This window comes from Pinus tabuliformis, chromosome X (assembly GCF_031772625.1).
Source record: "Pinus tabuliformis cultivar Carrire ecotype Pingquan chromosome X, CPIR1, whole genome shotgun sequence".
NCBI classification, from domain to species: Eukaryota; Viridiplantae; Streptophyta; class Pinopsida; order Pinales; family Pinaceae; genus Pinus; species Pinus tabuliformis.
The window spans coordinates 513527189-513545253 of record NC_142308.1 but is presented as its reverse complement, the minus strand read 5'-3'; the positions used below and the strand labels follow the sequence as shown (position 1 = coordinate 513545253).

Below are 18065 nucleotides of genomic sequence, written 5' to 3'. Positions count from 1 at the left end.
GAGGAGGAAAATGAAGGAAAATAATGGAAAATGAAGAAAATAGAGGCCTCATCCATAAAAAGGCTTCTGAGGATCAGTTGGTAACCTTTTATCAGTTTAGTTTTGGAGCTCTCTCATTATTCTCTCTTTCTCTCTCATACTCTTGGATACTTAGAGTTTTCTTGGAGCACTCTTGGAGGGTGTGGAATACTTGGATTCTTGGAGCAAGAAGGAAAAGGAAGAGCAGGAAAGCGCAAGAAGGCATCAACATCAACAACTATATCATATTTTCTTGCAGGTACCGAGTTGCATGTATGTTTCCTTCACTAGTTTTGGCATGCATGGCATATGCATGTGGTTTGTTGGTTGTGATATGTCATTGGCATGGAGGATGGCCGAGATTAATAGTGGATTGCCTAGCCTTGCCATTTCCTGGATAGCCATGGTGATTGTGGGTTTATTTCCTTGTTGTTTTTTTGGTGGGTTCTTATGTTTCCTTAACTTGGGGGTTGAGTTATTAGTCCCGCAGCCTTTGTTGGACAAAAGCTCTGGAGCCCTAGAACAACTTAGGTTGAGTTACTAGTCCCATAGCCTTGGTTGGAAAAACGCTCTGGAGCAAGGTAAAAGTTGTGCGTTGAGTTACTAGTTCCGTAGCTGAGTTGGACAAACGCTTTGGAGCCATGGATGGCTAGGATAGAGATCGATCTAATGATGGTTTTGTGATGTCCGACCGCGAGGTGGAATCACTGTTTGATGGATTGAGGTGGATGGCCTCTGGAAGCCCTAAATGGTTTTTGATCGATGTGTTCTATGAGATCCCACATTCATGCTTGGAATATGGCATGAGGGTGAATGGCTGAAGAGAGATTTGGCTCAGCCATTCTACAATCGTGTGGAACGTGGAAGTCCCAACCTGGGTTTGGATTTTGCATCATCAATGGAAGGTTATTTCTCCTTGTATTTCTATGAGAATTTTGATGGATTGTACATGGTCTATATGGCTGCACTTTCATGAGTATTTCTGTCCTTATTATGCTAGTTATGTATGTGTTTTATGACAACATCAATGTATGGATTTCCTCATGTTTTTACTTGTAATTGAATGATCAATGTATCTATGTCCTAATGGATGGAATGACAATTGGTGTGTTGAGGCATCGATGGTTCTTAGCAATTCCCAGCTAAGTATGAAACCCTTACGCTCAGAAATGTTAATTATAGCTGTAAATTACACATTTGCAATATGTTTGACGAAATACTTGTTGTGGCTAGTAGGGGTCTAGTCAAGGTCTTGAACAAGTATTTGCTTTAGTACTGTCATTTCCATGTCAATTCACTGATTTGAAGAGATGGTTCCATTATGGGCAGTGACCTGGGCTGTAGGCTTGAAAAAGTGGCTCAAATCCTGGAGTCGCTGGCATAACACTGACTGTTTTGGTCTCTGGTCGCTGGCAGGCAAGCTTGTGAGAGCGACTTTGAGTTGCTGGTCACACTCATGCCTATATCATGGGAGTGACTGAGCCTCAAATTGTTCAAAAGCTCGGTGGGACCCCTAGGCAAGTTTTCTAAAGTATTGGATTGGTTTTCAAGGGTCCTGTAGCTGATAATTAATGCATGTATGGTGTGTTTTTGTTAATCCCACTTCCTTAACATGACTTGGGAGGCCGAATCACATCATAGTGGCTTCTCGTCGCATGTTTACCCCGGTTGGCCAGTTGCTTGGGTAGAAGTGGGAGGAGGGTGTTATGGAGTAAATGAGAGAGATATATCGAATATATAGATTTAGGGGGGGATTATGTCTAAGAAAATAGATAAATTAATGAGCAAATTATATACCTCCAGTTTCGTGCATTATATTAGTGAAGAAGGCGAAGGAGGTAGTGAGCAAGGTCTCTTTTTTGGTCATCGCCGTAACCAATGATGCCAAATACATAATATGCATTGGCAACTACGATGAAGGTTGTTAAGTGTAGAATATTTTGCCCTCACAGGAGCTGGCAGTGGAGGAAAGGTTATTTCAGATTTGTCGAGCCTGAGAGGCCATTTTGCTTCATTTGGCTCATTCGATCCTCTAGCAAGAGCCTAACCCTGCAATCAATGGCACGAATGAAACCTTGGGTAATCATCCTGATAAACCAAACCAGTGACGCACATAATAAATTGAAAGGAAATAAATGAACCCTTACCTCTTCAATGGTCAGACCTTTCTTCCTTGAGGCCATTCGAACCTCCCTCATGGTTGATGATACTGTTCGTAGGTAAATTTATAGAATCAAAATATTCATCCTATTATATAAAAAAAACTAAACATTAATTTCATTTTAACCATCAAATTTTTTCAAGGAACACAATTTTTTTGCATTATTCACCATTTTTTAAGGATCACTTGCTATCGTGGTTTCTTTAGGAAATTAGGTTCTCGTTGGATGAATTAATGCAAACAGACATCGCCTCAATGCTCAGGGAAGCCACCGAGTATGTGCAACCGATGCAAGATAGGATCAATGCACTTGAAGAAAAGTGTAAAAAAAGACTTTACATTCAGTTCTATATATGAACAAGAAAGAACTCTCTATTGATGATTAAGACATGAACAAAGCAATTTGCTATTCTCCCATTTACTCCTCTTCTGAGATGAATAATTGCCTCACCTTGGAGAAAGTTGTCATAGGAAGGCTGACTCCCAAGGTTGAGCTGAGCAAGGTTAGTAGAAAGGTTATCATTCGTATCCATTTCGAGAAGAAAAAAACTTGTTGGTAAATTCCTTCGCAGAGTTCGAAAAGCTTGAGCTCTCATTGATATATGCGAGTGTCCTCTCATTTTTAGAAACTACGTCAGACTTGAAAGTTAACGCTATGGTATTCAATATGCCCTTCCCATCTTCGCGAGAAGTGGATACTTTCAAGAACATAGACACAATTAATGTGTTATTTACCATGGTTGATTTCATGGATATTTAATTGAAGTGTGGCTATAACAAATAAAATGTCCTTCTGCATAGTTGCCAAACAACTAGTACGCATGGCTGCCACCTGGGTTTACATCCAACCTGCATGGCATTACTTGGCAGCAACTGGACTTGAAGGACAACATGGGAAGCAATAGGTGGTTGTGCCATGGTTTTTTGAAACAATGTGTAATCTTTGCTTACTATATGCGTGGAAATTGAATCTCACTGTATATTTGCCTATTATATGTAAAATTAATTAACTTTTATTTTAATTTATAAACTAATTTGTTTTTTTTCTTTCACAATTTTATATTTATAAATAATATTTTTTTATTAAATTTTTATATATAAATTTAATCAAATATATAATAATATTATTAATAATTAATTAAAATATCAACTAATATTATTAATAATTAATTAAAATGACCCTTAAAATTATGTAAAAATATATTCATATAATCAAATAATTAAATTATGTATAAGTATTGTATTATTTGGCATGGTTTTCAATATTATCATAAAATGGGAAATAGGGTCTATCGCTTAGGTGGTACGAAAACCTCATGAATAAGAAGGGCTAGGTTTTTAATAATTTATTTAGCAGGCCTAGAGAAGGTGGTTGGGTTAGGAAAACAATGTTCATCCGCATTTTTTGTTCTTCCGGAAAAGTGGAAACAGAAAAACATTTCATTTTAGAATGTGAGGCCTTCAAAGACAAAAGGAAAAGTTATACAGATACGCTCGCAGCTAGCTCTTGGGATAATCTATTTAGTGAGGGGTTTGTCGAGAAGCTCGGAGCATTTATTTTGAAGCTTCACATAAAAAGGGCCGAATACATCAAGCAGATGAAGAAGCAATCTGTCCCATAAGCTATCTTTAGCCTCGTGGACGTTAAAAATAATTTCTTTCTTTCTTTCTTTCATAATCTTAATGTCTCAATTTTTTCCTCCTCCTTCCACTGAAAATATCATGGGTATAAAGAGTTTAGCATGGTGGAATTTTCAATGCATAATATAGAAGCACGGTAGAACTTTAACTTTAAAACTATCCAAATAACTAATTGTTTTACTAAAAAATGGAGTTGTCTTTAGTGCGATTTTTTGGAAGTTTTTTAGGTGGGTTTTTCAGTCTAATTTCTTTAAATCCAACAAGAAATTATTGAAATCACAAGTTTTATAGTAATCCTGCACAATCTAAGTACCCTAGGGTTTTTGAGAGTGGTGAATCCATATATACACTCAAAAAGCCAATTTAAATAATACAAATAAGAATTTCACCTCATTTTTTCATTTTTTTTGGTTGCATTTGAGGACTAGAAAACCAAAAATCATATTATTTCTAATATATTAACTTAAAATAGAATAACAATTACTAGCATATTAAACTACAAATATTGATTCATAAAATAATATAATAAGGGAATAACTTCATTATGACAATCGAGTTGCCATCATTGATACAAATACTAAGCTAGAAGTATTTGAGGAACTGGCTTTTCCAACACCTGCCATTTCCCGCAAGTATCATTCCGCAGCTCCGACTATCCGAGCCGCTCCACGAAAGGTTACGAAGCAGATGCTGTGTTTGAATCGTTGAGAAAAGTGGATTGAATTTAGCGTTGGCAATGGACAGGGAGTGGGGTTCGAAACCGGGAAGTGGAGGAGCAGCTTCTGCACAGAATGAGGCTATTGACAGAAGAGAACGCCTCAGGCGCCTCGCCTTGGAGACCATTGATCTCGCCAAGGACCCGTATTTCATGCGCAATCATCTCGGCAGGTGGGGCTTCTGTTACTTTTCTCTCCATCTTCATTTTCCCTTTTAGTTGTTCATATTCCAAGTATTGTTTTTAGGGCATTGGTTGGTTAATATATTGCATTCTCATCGAGAGGATGATCACCCGCATTCTGCATTAAAATTTTTGAGTCTTGAAGGTCTCTGCTCTAGCTCTGCGCATACACTTTTAGTTTAGCTTATGTACCTACTCTGGCTTTGGCCTTTGCTTTGGCTGGCCTATATATGCTTTGATTATTCCATATACTATGCTACATCAATGAGGTTAGCAGTCAAACAGAGACAGTAATACAAATTTACAGAAGAATCTTTATGTAGGAACAGAAATGAAGGAAATGAGGTTTAAAGAGTGAGCGAATTAGAGTTGGTTACAGATTTACTGTCCTCCTTGCACCCTGGCACCGAGAGCAAGATCCATATGCTTTGCTTAGTTCCTCGTCTTATCTGACTGCCGCCTCATCTTCCTCTGCAGTCTGTCTTCCCCTTCTCTCGCTTTGCTTTTCTTCTCTCTTCCCCTTCATCAGTGAGGCTTACAGATATTTTTGTCAATTTGTCAGCGCCTACGTGGCGGCTAATGTTCTCTTTTCTTCTCCACTTGTTTATACGTAGATTTTTTAACAGTAATCTCATATCTGATTACAGATCAGACCTTCCCTCTTTAGGCTAATGGTCGACATCAACTAGCTTCCTATCCTCGGCTTAGTTTGGGACCCGTGGGCACTGGACCTTGTGGCTCTGGCTTTGACTCCAACTCTGGCTCTTGCGCAGGTCTGGTCTCTAGCTTTGGCTCTAACCTCTTATCTACAGCCTCATATGCTTAACTTTATTCAATACAGAAATGAATTTAGAAGTGTTTCCAGCCTTGAAATACTATGCCAAAATAATCTGCCGGGGTGGCTCATGTCAATTAGCGAAATTGCAGCAGGAGGCCAGATTGCGCATGTAGTGTTGATAACAAGCAGTTAATCAGGCTACTAAATATGATAAGGAAGATGCCCAGTTAAGTGCAGATACAGATTACGCTTGGAAAATAAACTACTAATGGCAATAGGACAAATACGCTGCAGAAACCCTTAGACAGTAAAAGTGAGAATTTATTTATGAAAGGAGATATTAAAAAAGGTGCAGCTTGCGCCTTAGCATTGGCAGAAAGGATTTTCAGCTATCCAGCCTCTTTACTCCCTCACTGGTCTGCCTCTTGCAGCCCGTGCTGCATCCTACTGGGTACAGCCTCCTTTTTCCCTTACTTGTCTGCCTCGTGCAGTTCCTGCTGCACCTCCCCGAGTGTAGTCTTCCCCCATCTATGACTATCTGTTTCCATTTAAAGAACTTAGCTAACCCTAATTTCCCCAAGACTGTTCTACATCCAAATGTTATGGGTGACTATGCTGCTAACGTGGTATGGATGCCCATGTGTCTGCTTTTCATAATTGCTTCTTTTGTTTTTCAGATTCGATTAGGGACCAATCAAGCAATAAGAAGAATGTGTTGCCAAGATTAAAAGGATGTTTGCTGCTATTCCCAATATCCATGCTCAATTTCATAAAATGGATGAAGCAAATGAGATTGTGACGAGATAGAGACGTTGTTATATAAAGTTCAGGGAACAAGGCACACCTAATTCTCCAAACTTCAAAGTTTAGCATAGTTGTGATTGTCAAGTTTCTATCAACGAGGAGCGGGAAAGCATTTTGAAAAGAAGAATAGAGTGAAAACAGGGTCGAAGTAGAGAGAGAAGTGTAATTCTTTTCATGCCTTGATGACTTGGATAAAAAAGTGCATATGGGGTTTGAAGAGTTTGAGGATTTCAAAGCCAAAATGTATACCTTTGGTCTAGAACTAATACTCATTTTTTTGGGTAGTATTTAGGGGAAAAAATCTTCATGGTCAAGGCTTGATCAAGGTCTTTAAAATCGGCCCAGTTCAAATTGGAATCGGTTAAACTGGTCAGTTAGACAGGACCAGGGATCAACCCGGCCATCAACCTGGATTGGTCGACTGGATTGGTGCCAATTCGGTTTGAACTAGCTGGTCCCGACATGAACCAGCCAAGCAGGTAATGGACCCCACACATATTGATTTGAGAGGGTTTCTAGGCTGTCTTTTATAACATAAAAAGGGGATAAAATTCCTTTCTAAACCTTAACACTTTGCTATAAAGAGAACCCTCCTCCTATTTGCCTCACACCTCTCTCTGTGAGCTTTTGTGAGCATATGTGAGCTTCCTATGTTCTGCAACTGTGCTGATTTTTTCAGCGGTAGTCTAGCAGCAGCAAGCTTGAAGTTGGTTTGGGATCTTGGAAATAATTTGGAGCTGTCCAATGGAGTTGGCATCTTTGGAAGGAGTCTACATTCCATCTTTTCATTCCTAGGCATCCTTTCCCTCTGTTGCAATTGCAGATCTGAATGCTGTCCTTGTTTTCTAATTTTTCTTTTCATGTTAGAATTAGCCTCTCTTTATTGTTAAATTTAAGACAGGGTCTTTCAATTTGCAGATCTCTTTCTGTTTAAATTCCATCATCCATGGCCCCAAGAGTTAAAGATATTGCATAGTACCATTGTGATGTTATTGATAACCAAATGGTTTGCAAATATTGCTAGCACTCAATCAGGGTGGGGGCTGTAACCATATGTTGAAACAACAGTGGGCTGGTGCAAGAGGCCAAGTAACCCCCATGTGGTGCACCAAAGGAAGTGAAAGGGCATATTAGAGCAGAGATGCTTAGGTAGTTTGAAAAATTTGAAGATGAGAAGGCTAGGGAAAAGACAATAAAAGAAGTTGCAAGGAAGTGGCAACTTATGAGAGCAAGTGCTAATGGTGACTTTGAATTTGAAGACTCTTCCTCTATCCCTTCGACCAATGTCCATGACCCCTTATATTATGTTCCTCCCTCTCCTAAGTCTCATAGTCAGCATAAAAATAAGAAGAATAATTAGAGCTATTTCACATCTTTCCCAAGCTTTGCCTCTGCCAGTGCATCTCAAACAAGTCTAACTCAAGCCACCTTAGATACCCATTGGAAGAAGCAATTCAAATAAGTTGCTTTTGAATACATTTCCAATGGTGCTATGATGCAGATATGCCCTTCACGACCACCAGTTGACCTTATTACCAAGCTATGTTAGAATCTATTATTGCTGTAAGAAAGGTCTTCAAAAGCCCTAATATGCATGAGTTTATGGGGATCTCTTTTGCAAAAAAGTATTGTTTCCAAAGATGAATATTTGAGGAGTTTAGAGAGTCATGGGCTAAAACAGTTTGTTCCACCTTGTCAGATGGATGGATTGATAGAAAGAATCGTAGTATCATAAATTACCTTGCCTCTTGCCCTTAGGGAACCATGTTTTTGAAATTAATTGTCTCATTTGATTGGGTGTAAGATGCAAACCTGTTATTTGAGCTTTTGGATGAGATGATGAGGACAACGGGGGAGCAAAATGCTGTCTAGGTCATTACAATTAATGCCTCAAACTATTTTCTTGCTGGAAAGATGCTAGAGTCCAAATATAGTTTGGACTCCACATGTTGCACATTGCATAGACCTCATGCTCGAGGACATAAGCAAAGTAAATTGGGGAAAGGACATTGTAGAGCATGCCAAGTGTATCACAAAATACATTTACAACCACTCATGGGTATTGAGCCTAATGAGGAAAAACATTGGGGCAAGGAGCTTGTTAGGTTTTCCGTCACGAGATTTGCAACATACTTCCTCACTTTGCAATCTATTATTTCCCAAGCACAAAACTTGCAAAAAACGTTTTACAATGATGATTGGAATGTATATTGGTGGGCTTACAAACAAGATAAAAATGACACCAAAAAGATTTTTTTTGACAACACTTTTTGGAAAAAAGCGTTAGAGACTATGAAAATGGGTGAGTCCATTGTAAGGGTGTTGTGGTTGGTTTTGGTCATGGCCTACATCTATGAGGCTATGGATCAAGTAAAGGAGTAGTTGTAGACAACTTTGAAGGATATAGTAGTTAAGTATGGGTTTGTTTGTGAGATCATTGGTAACAGATGGAACAATCAAATCCTCCCCCGTATACATGTAGTTTGGTATTTCTTGAACCCAAGGTATCATTATAAAGCTTTATTAGGAGAAGATCAGACTAGGGAGGTCAAAGATGGATTGTATGAGTTCTTGGAGCATATAGTCTTTGATGAGTTTGAGCAACTGGAAGTACATTGACAAATCATTTCTTTCACTATGGCCTTTAGTACCTTTGGCAAAAGCCTAGCAAAGATTGCAAGGGACGTGGACCAACCAACTAAGCAATTCCATTTTTTTTTAAGTTCAATTGTTTAAAATTCATGCTATATTTTTTAGCCAAGCTTATGATTTAAATTGTTTAAATTGTTGAACATCGAACTAACATTAGTCCTTGGCTTTGCAACACATTGACAGGAGTCATTTGGTAGCTAATGTCCTTAGCTGCAAAAGTTTGTAGTGAGTCCTTAGCTAAACTTGCAATGCTTTTGGGTGTGAGTGCATTTGGTCTATTTTTGAGTAGATTCACATGAAGAGGTTTGGAAAAAAAAGTTCAGTGATCTCATTTTTGCGCACTACAACCTTTGACTAAGACACCAATAATTGCATGACAAAAGACTCGATACAGATCCCATTGTGTTGGATGATATTGATCCAACTTCAGCATGGATAGAGGAGACTCACCCAACAAAGCTTGATGCTGATTTTGATATTGATGCCATGGAGTTGGGGGGGGTTGATCCCAAAGCAGATTTAGTTGTTGGACTAGGAGTTGAAGGAAGCGAAGCACCAAGCATGTCACATGCAAGTGTTATTCACGTAGCTCTACCAACTTATGCTTTTGTTAGGCCTAGTACCACTACAATAACTACTACCATTGAGGTTGCAAATATCTCTGAGGAGCCCGAGGAGTTTGAAGACTCCGAGCCAAATGATGTTTATGTAGCTATGATTCCATTTCTAGTAATGGTGGCGAGTTCTATGAGTGATCATGTTGTTTAGTGATTTGTGGCATGGCAGTGGCACAGTAGCTTGTAACATGATTTTTGGACTCTAGAGGCTGTTTAGAGCCTCATTGATTATGTATTTTGTTGCTGATATATATTGCACTCGGTGCCATTTTGATATACTCACTCTCACATGGGTATATAGATGAACAAAATTTACATATTTTGTCTCTAATTGTTTGGAATCTTAAAATTAAAATTTTCATTAAAAATTAATTATTTTATGAATTAAAAAAAAACTATTCATTGAATTTGAGTCAATTAGAATTTGAGTCGAAACTCAATTTGATAGGTGGTTGAGTCGAAGATCAGTTCTGACTCCCGAGTTTTAAAGCTATGGGCTTGATGGTCCCCTCCTTGAATCTCTTTGAAACTACACCAATTTGATTAAATCGTGGGCCTATTTTATATAGAAGTGCTCAAGGTACCTACAATTGAGCCTTGTGCTTAGATAGACTTGGGAAGACCATATGCTTGGAGCGCTTATGTCTAACAAAACCTACTTAGAGACTGATGCCTAGAAGTAGAAGAAAATTGTAACTAACATGTAACTCTTTGTTTAATTTTAATTTTTAAGTTTTCTCTATTTTTACTGAGGAAAGAAGTCACGAAACTTTATTTATAGAATTATAATAATATTGTCAGATGCTATAAGACATTAATTTTTGCCTCATTGGGCCTATAAAAGTATCAATTATCATTCTCTATTTGTTTTATTCACCACCCATGAGATATGCTTAGAAAATGGCCCATAAAACTATGTTGTATGAGTGAAATCTATATCCAAGGATCAGCCAAGTATTCAGAATTTTGTCCTTGGTGATTCTCAAAGACTTTCTAGACTCTTATGTCTAGCTCTAACCTTGCTTCTAATAAACCATGTGCTATCTTGGTTCTATCCCTGCAGGCATATTCAAAGGAAAATATGAGTGAAGGCTGACTATAAATACATAACATCAAGAAACAGATGTTGGAGTGTGAAATTTCTTTGGATTAATTCTTGTTTCATCCACTTAATTACAAGGAGTGAGTCCCCAAATATTTGACCGTGTTATTCTATGTTTTGAGCCAACTTCAAAATCAATTTTAGCACCATTAATTCACAAAAGTTAATTAATGGTTGGCCAACTCCATCTTTGAAAGATATACTATGGAACATGGAATGATGGGGGATTCCCCTTGCCCAATGTTGGCATTATGGCACAAGTTTGGAGCTATGGCACAGGTGTTGTCCTTGATGGAAACTCTCTGTGGTGACAGATCTCAGGTCCAGATCTCAGCTTAGGCTTTCAGAATGAAGAAAAAGATATATACGCAGTTTCACCTAAACAAAGGCGCGTATACACGCGGGTTAGACATTACAAAGGCGCGTATGCGTATACACGCACTTTCATGCAAGGAAAAGCGCGTATATGTTGGAGAACTTACTTTTGGTCCGTGGTAGTTAGTCCTTGGTATTTGAACCTATGGTTTTGGACCATGGTATCTTGTCAGAAGTGTTGACCCCAAGTATTGGGTCCAAGGTATTGTTTTATTATGGTTTTGGACCGTGGTATTATGAAAGGCCTAAGACTATAAAAGAGGAAGGAGATCATTTGGCAAAGGATCATCTGAATTAATTGAATATCTAATAAGGGCGAGATTTGAAATATTGGTGATTGGGGTTATGGTGCAGATCTGGATCTGAATGAAGGAGGAACCTTAGCGCAAAGAAGGATAAGTTCTATTGATGGGTTATAATATTTTGGCTTGAATGATAATATCTTTGCATGATTTTGATCTATTATATGTGGCGCATGCTTGATCTATAAATCTGATAATCTGGGTTAATCAGTGTCTGAATATTTGAAAGAGTGAATTATCTTTTATAGATCTGTACGTAGGTTCAGTGAAGCGAAGGTGCGTATACACGCTGGTTCAGTGAATGAAAACAGCGTATACGCAGGTTTCTCCAAACGCAGAGGCGTATGCATGCAGGTTTCGGGTTATTGAAGTAGCGTATATGTTTTGAGTTGTGATCTAGCTGCTTTTGTTTATTGCTGCAGTGTTCTGGGTTCAGAATTGGTGTGTGGTTACAGTTACTGTGTTATGGGTACAGCTGTCAGAGAAGTGTTTATTTTGATTCAGTTTTGATTGGTGAAGAGGTGATTGATTGATGCAGAAATTCTTAATGTTTGATTGATGTGGATCCAGTTTGAAAATTTATGAAACGTGGTCCCTGGAAGAAAGAGAAGGTTGTAGCCTTCTGTAGGCCAGCACCTACATACTTGTATCTTGGCTAGTGCAAGAGCTAAGGGGGTTGTAGCTCCCTTCTAGGAGAAGCTGGAGAACGAGAGAGGGTTGTAGCTCTCTGCAGGTTGTAGCCCGCGTACTGGTAAAGGACTGCACCAATACATTGTAAAAGGAAGTTTCTAATTAACAAAAGATAGAGACGAATTGCAGCAGGTGGTTTTCACCCACATTGGGTTTCCACCTTATATCTTGTGTTCTTGTGTGTGATTGTCCTTTGCTCTGTTTTACTGTTTCTGGTTACTGGTTATTTGATTCTGATACACAGATTAATAGTCAACTTCTGAAAGTTAAAGTAAATTATAAGTTTGCATTATATACGCGGGTTTCCTTCTACATAGTTGCGTATATACGCGGTTTTAATTAACTGAAGTAGCGTATATCATCTGGATTTGAAAAAGGAATATTTGACTTGATAATACTGATTCACCCCCCCTCTCAGTATGATTTCCAACAATTGGTATCAGAGCAGGTCCTTCTGAAGAAGCTTGATCGCTTGGAGGAAGATCCATCATCATGAGCAACTACGAGAGAGAAGCATCTATCAGGCCACCGATTTTGATGGGACAAACTTCGTAGATTGGAAGGTAAGAGTTACTGCCTATCTTTAATCTCTTGGTACAGAAGTCTGGGATATCATAGATACAGGGTACTCTTTTCCATCAACAACTCCTACAGATCTGGCTGAGAAGAAGAAATATGAAACAAATGCAAAGGCAGTCAATACCCTATTAGGATGTCTATCTCAATCAGAATTCGTCAAGGTTATGCAGTATAAATCTGCAAAAGAAATATGGGACAAGATTGTTTTGAGCTATGAAGGAGATGAACAGGTAAAACGAGCAAAACTTCAAACCCTCAGAATTCAGTATGAAAATCTTAGAATGCACAGCGATGAAAGTGTGGCTAACTATTTCCTTCGTGTAGATGAGATTGTTAATTGTATGAAAAACTTGGGTGAAGAAATTAAAGAGGCTGTTGTGGTTGAAAAAGTTCTAAGATCTTTGTCCCCTAGGTTTGAATCTAAAGTTTCTGCAATAGAAGAAAAAGAGAATCTACGAAACCTTACCATGTCACAGCTGCACGGGATTCTAACTGCTTATGAAATGAGGAAAGGAGGACCATCAGACAGGAGAGAAGCTGCCTTCAAGGCTTCAGGCAAAGGAGACTACTATGAGTCAGGACACGTGTCAGAAGAAGAAGAAGAATCAAATTTTGTCAAAAACCTTCAACGGGGTGTTGGAAGATTCCGAGGTAAGTTACCTTTCAAATGCTTTGCTTGTGGAAGAGTCGGTCATTATGCTGCCAAGTGTCCTCATAAGGATAAGATTGACAAAGGGAAGGAACCTGTTAGATGGAACAAGAAACAGAATGCAACTAAGAAAAGTTACTACACTCATGAAGACAGTGATGGTCTATCAAATAGTGACGAAGATGAACGAGGTAATGATTATAAAATTTTAATGGCTTTTGAAGATGATGATTACATGGACGCTATAGATGTAGATGGTTTTTATGAAGAGATTTCTAGACTCAAAACATGTTTAGAAGAAAAAGATATGATCATTGATACTCTGCAATTCCAACTTGATGAAAAAGAAAAATTTCTTGAGAAGTTAGAATGTGAAATTGTTGGCCTTAGAAAAGAAATTGAGAAAACAAAGGCTCTTAATCTTAAATTTGTTAAAGGATCTGAAACTCTGGATGAGATTATCAATGTACAACGTTCTCCACTAATCAAGACAGGTCTGGGGTATAATGGAGAAGCATCTCAAGCATCCACCTCAAAGAGTTATCTTGATGCAGCAAGGAGGAATGAGCAAAAGCCCAATGGAGATCACTAGGTAAAACAGGGACGAATTACATCAAGAATAAACAAAGACTACCAGGTAAACCAAGGGCAATCCATCTTAAGGGTGAACAAAAGCTACAACCAGCCACAGGTAAAAACTTCTCAATTTGCTTCAAGAATGGATGACAATAGAAACTACAACCATTTGGCTGGTAGATTTGATAATCGCAGAAGTTTCTTCAATGGCCAATGTTTCTCTTGCCATAACTTTGGTCACAAAGCAGCTCAATGTGTTGCCTATAAGACAATCATGACTAGAGAAGCTCAAAAACAAAGAAGTATGACTGGGATTACGAAAAGGACCTATAACAACTTTTCGGCCCTTGAAAATGAAATTGAATGTTCTATTTGTAATAACTTCGGTCATGAAGATTCTGAATGCAGGAGCAGGTTTTCGCAGACAAAGGAACAAGCCTCAAGCACCGGAACATGGAGAATAAAGGAACCACAACCAGAAAGATGTGAGATAGCTTTTTATGCAGAAGGACAGGAAAATCTGTGGTACATCGACAGTGGATGTTCGAAGCATATGACAGGTGATAAAGAAAAACTTGAATCATATAGTGTTTTAGAAAAGGGAAAGAAAGTTTCTTTTGGAAATGATACCCCTGCAGTCATAAAAGGAAGAGGCACTGCTTAGTTGAAAGAAAAGGTCAAAGCTGGAAATGTTTTGTATGTTGATGGCTTGAAGCATAATCTACTGAGTGTCAGTCAGATGTGCGATCAAGGAACTGAGGTAATATTTCGATCAAATGGATGTAGTGTTCGTGATCTTGATACAGGAAAAACAGTGATCAAAGGTAGAAGAACTCCAAATAATTTATACATATTTGAAGAAGGACAACAACAATGCTATTTGAGCAAGGATGATGAACACTGGTTATGGCACCGGAGGTTGGGGCATCTAAGCTTTTCACAAATAAGGAAAGCATGCAAATACCAGGCAGTTCGTGGTCTTCCAGATATCAAAATTCCAGACAACACAATATGCAAATCATGTCAGTTTGGTAAGCAAACCAGAACTAACTTCCCTGAGAAGGAAGGATCAGCTAGCAGGCCTCTTGAGCTAGTCCATACAGATGTATGTGGTCCATTTAGGACAAGGTCACCTCGAGGAGAAGAATACTTTATATTATTCATTGACGACTTCTCCAGGATGGTTTGGTTAGGACTTATGAAGCACAAAGACGAAGCATTTGAAAAATTCAAATCCTTCAAAGCCTTGGCTGAAAACGAATCAGATCACAAAATTAAGTGCCTCAGGTCCGACAGAGGTGGGGAGTTTACCTCAAATGAATTTTTCGATTTCTGTGAAGAACATGGAATAAGAAGGGAATTCTCTACAGCTAGGACTCCTCAGCAAAATGGAGTGGTGGAAAGGATGAACAAAACGGTCCAACAAATGGCTCGTGCTATGCTTGATGAGTCTGGAAGTCTCGCAACCTTTTGGGGTGAAGCTGCATTTGCTGCGGTTGTTATTCTCAACAAAACAAATGTCCGAGTGAACAACACTCAAACTCCTCATGAGCTCTGGTATGGTGAGACTCCTTCGGTAAAGCATTTCAAAATTTTTGGAAGCAAATGCTATATTAAGAATAATGATGAACAACTTGGCAAACTTGAACCTAGAGCAGATGAAGGCATTCTCCTTGGTTATTCTCCCCACAGCAAAGCATATAAGTGTTACAATAAAAGACTTGGAAGAATTGTTGACAGCATTGATGTAGTGGTTGATGAAAAAGGATACATTCCTAGGCAAGTAAATTATGAAAATATCGAAGAGGATGAAGACTACTCTCCAAATCAGACTGATGATGAAGAAGAACCTCAAGAGGCACCAGAGGAACAGATAAGGATAGAAGAGAAGACTCCATCTAGGTACGTTCAGAAGAATCATCCAGAATCTCAGATTTTGGGGCAGAAAGAGGCAGGTGTACAAACAAGAAGAACAATTGCAGAAGCCTCAAGCTATTTGGCATTGCTCTCCTCCACTGAACCTCAAAATGTAAAAGAGGCATGCAAAGATGAATGCTGGGTCAAGGCAATGGATGAAGAACTTGAGCAGATCGAAAAGAATAACACTTGGGAGTTGGTTCCTAGACCAAAAGATAAGAATGTCATAGGGACAAAATGGATCTTTAAAAACAAGTTGAATGAAAATGGGGAAGTGATTAGAAACAAGGCCAGACTTGTTTGTAAAGGGTATGCTCAAGAAGAAGGTATAGACTTTGAAGAAACATTTGGTCTCGTTGCTAGACTTGAGGCCATCCGAATGTTCCTTGCTCTCTCAAGCTTTCAGAAGTTCAAAGTATTTCAAATGGACGTGAAATCAACCTTTTTGAATGGAGACTTAGAAGAAGAAGTGTACATTGAGCAACCAGATGGCTTCATCCTTGGGAATGATCCAAATCTTGTATGTAGACTAAAAAAGGCTCTCTATGGTCTTAAACAGGCTCCAAGGGCTTGGTACTACCGTTTGGACAAATATCTTCATCAACAGGGTTTTTCAAAAGGATCAACAGATAGCAATCTTTATATAAAAATTGAAAATGACAAATTGCTAATACTTGTTGTGTATGTAGATGATATTATCTTTGGCAGCAATGAAGAAGCTATGAGTCAAAGCTTTGCCTTGGTAATGCAGAAAGAATTCGAAATGTCTTTGCTTGGAGAACTGACATATTTTCTTGGATTGCAAATCCAACAAAATGAAGGCGGTATCTTTTTGTCTCAAACCAAGTATCTCAAGCAGATCTTGAAGAAATATGGCATGGAAGATGCAAAACCAGTATGTACCCCTATGGTTACAGGATGCAGCCTCAGTGCAAATGATGAATCTGCAGCAGTGCATCAACCAACCTATAGATCCATGATTGGAAGTCTTCTTTATTTGACAAGTACTCGACCAGACATCATGCATGCAGTGGGAATAGTTGGAAGATTTCAGGCAAATCCTAAAGAAACCCATCTTCAGGCAGTAAAGAGAATTTTCAAGTATCTTCAAGGAACTCAAAACTATGGCTTATGGTATCCTAGAGATACAGATCTCACTCTACATGCTTATACAGATGCAGATTGGGCTGGAAGCGTGGATGACAGAAAGAGCACAAGTGGTGGAGCATTCTTTATGGGTTCCAGATTAGTATCTTGGTTCAGCAAGAAACATAGTTCGATTGCTTTATTTACAGCTGAAGCGGAATATGTGGCTGAGAGCACAAGTGGTGGAGCATTCTTTATGGGTTCCAGATTAGTATCTTGGTTCAGCAAGAAACATAGTTCAATTGCTTTATCTACAGCTGAAGCAGAATATGTGGCTGCTGCATCTTGTTGCACTCAACTCCTTTGGATGATGCAGACCTTGCAGGATTTTCAAATCACTTGTACACCACCTATCTCCATCTTATGTGATAATACAAGTGCAATCATCATTTCAAAGAACCCAGTCATGCATTCAAAGACCAAGCACATACCGATCAAGTATCACTTTCTCCGGGAACAAGTGTTGGAACAGAGGGTCAAATTGGAGTATGTTCCTTCTAAGGAACAAGTTGCTAATATTCTCACTAAACCACTGCCCAGGGAAACTTTTGAATACCTCAGACAGAAGCTGGGGGTAGTTGATGCATCATCTTGCTGTTAAATCTTGTCTGGTTCAGAGAAAAATGGGTGTACGCGAGTTGCCTGAGGAGGATCCGTGTACATACGCCGGTTTGTGCAGAGAGAGTCGCGTATATGGAGGTTTGATGGATATCAGTAGGGATAGGCTCTGGTTGAAGATATTCTGATATGGGTATGACAGAGACCATCCGGCACAGGTTCAGGGGGAGCAGATAAACTTCTAATGATGCATTGTTGGCACTATCTTAGAAGCTTTTGGTTCTAAGCTATTGTTGAGTTCAGGTGGAACAAAGGCAGAGGGAGAACAGAAGGAAATCTTGGTTGCTGATCTGAATGGTGATTGACAGATGCTGCTGCTATCATTTATTGGTGACTTTCATAAGTATTTCGTCTCTATGTCATGGATCTCTTTTGTGGTATCTCTTTTATGGTGTCAAGGTCATGTAACGGCCTATTTTGGTTTCCCCACTATGCCTGGGATGAATATGTAATGTTCTTGGTTGTCATATATGTATCCCCACTTGGTTGAGTGGATGATCCCCACTTGGTGTGATGGATGTATGTATTGAGTCTTTTGGTGA

The 18065-nt window shown here is 38.8% G+C and overlaps 1 protein-coding gene across 1 annotated transcript in view; it reads left to right on the top strand.

The window, feature by feature from the left end:
* The first annotated feature begins 4364 nt into the window (after nt 1-4364).
* Nucleotides 4365-18065, top strand: part of LOC149140933 (hydroxyproline-rich glycoprotein family protein) — a 121658-nt gene continuing 107957 nt past the window's right edge. The window contains exon 1 of the mRNA XM_089448871.1: nt 4365-4708. Coding sequence (XP_089304997.1) covers nt 4557-4708 — 152 coding nt within the window. The 5' untranslated portion in view covers nt 4365-4556. The remainder of the gene's footprint in view (nt 4709-18065) is intronic.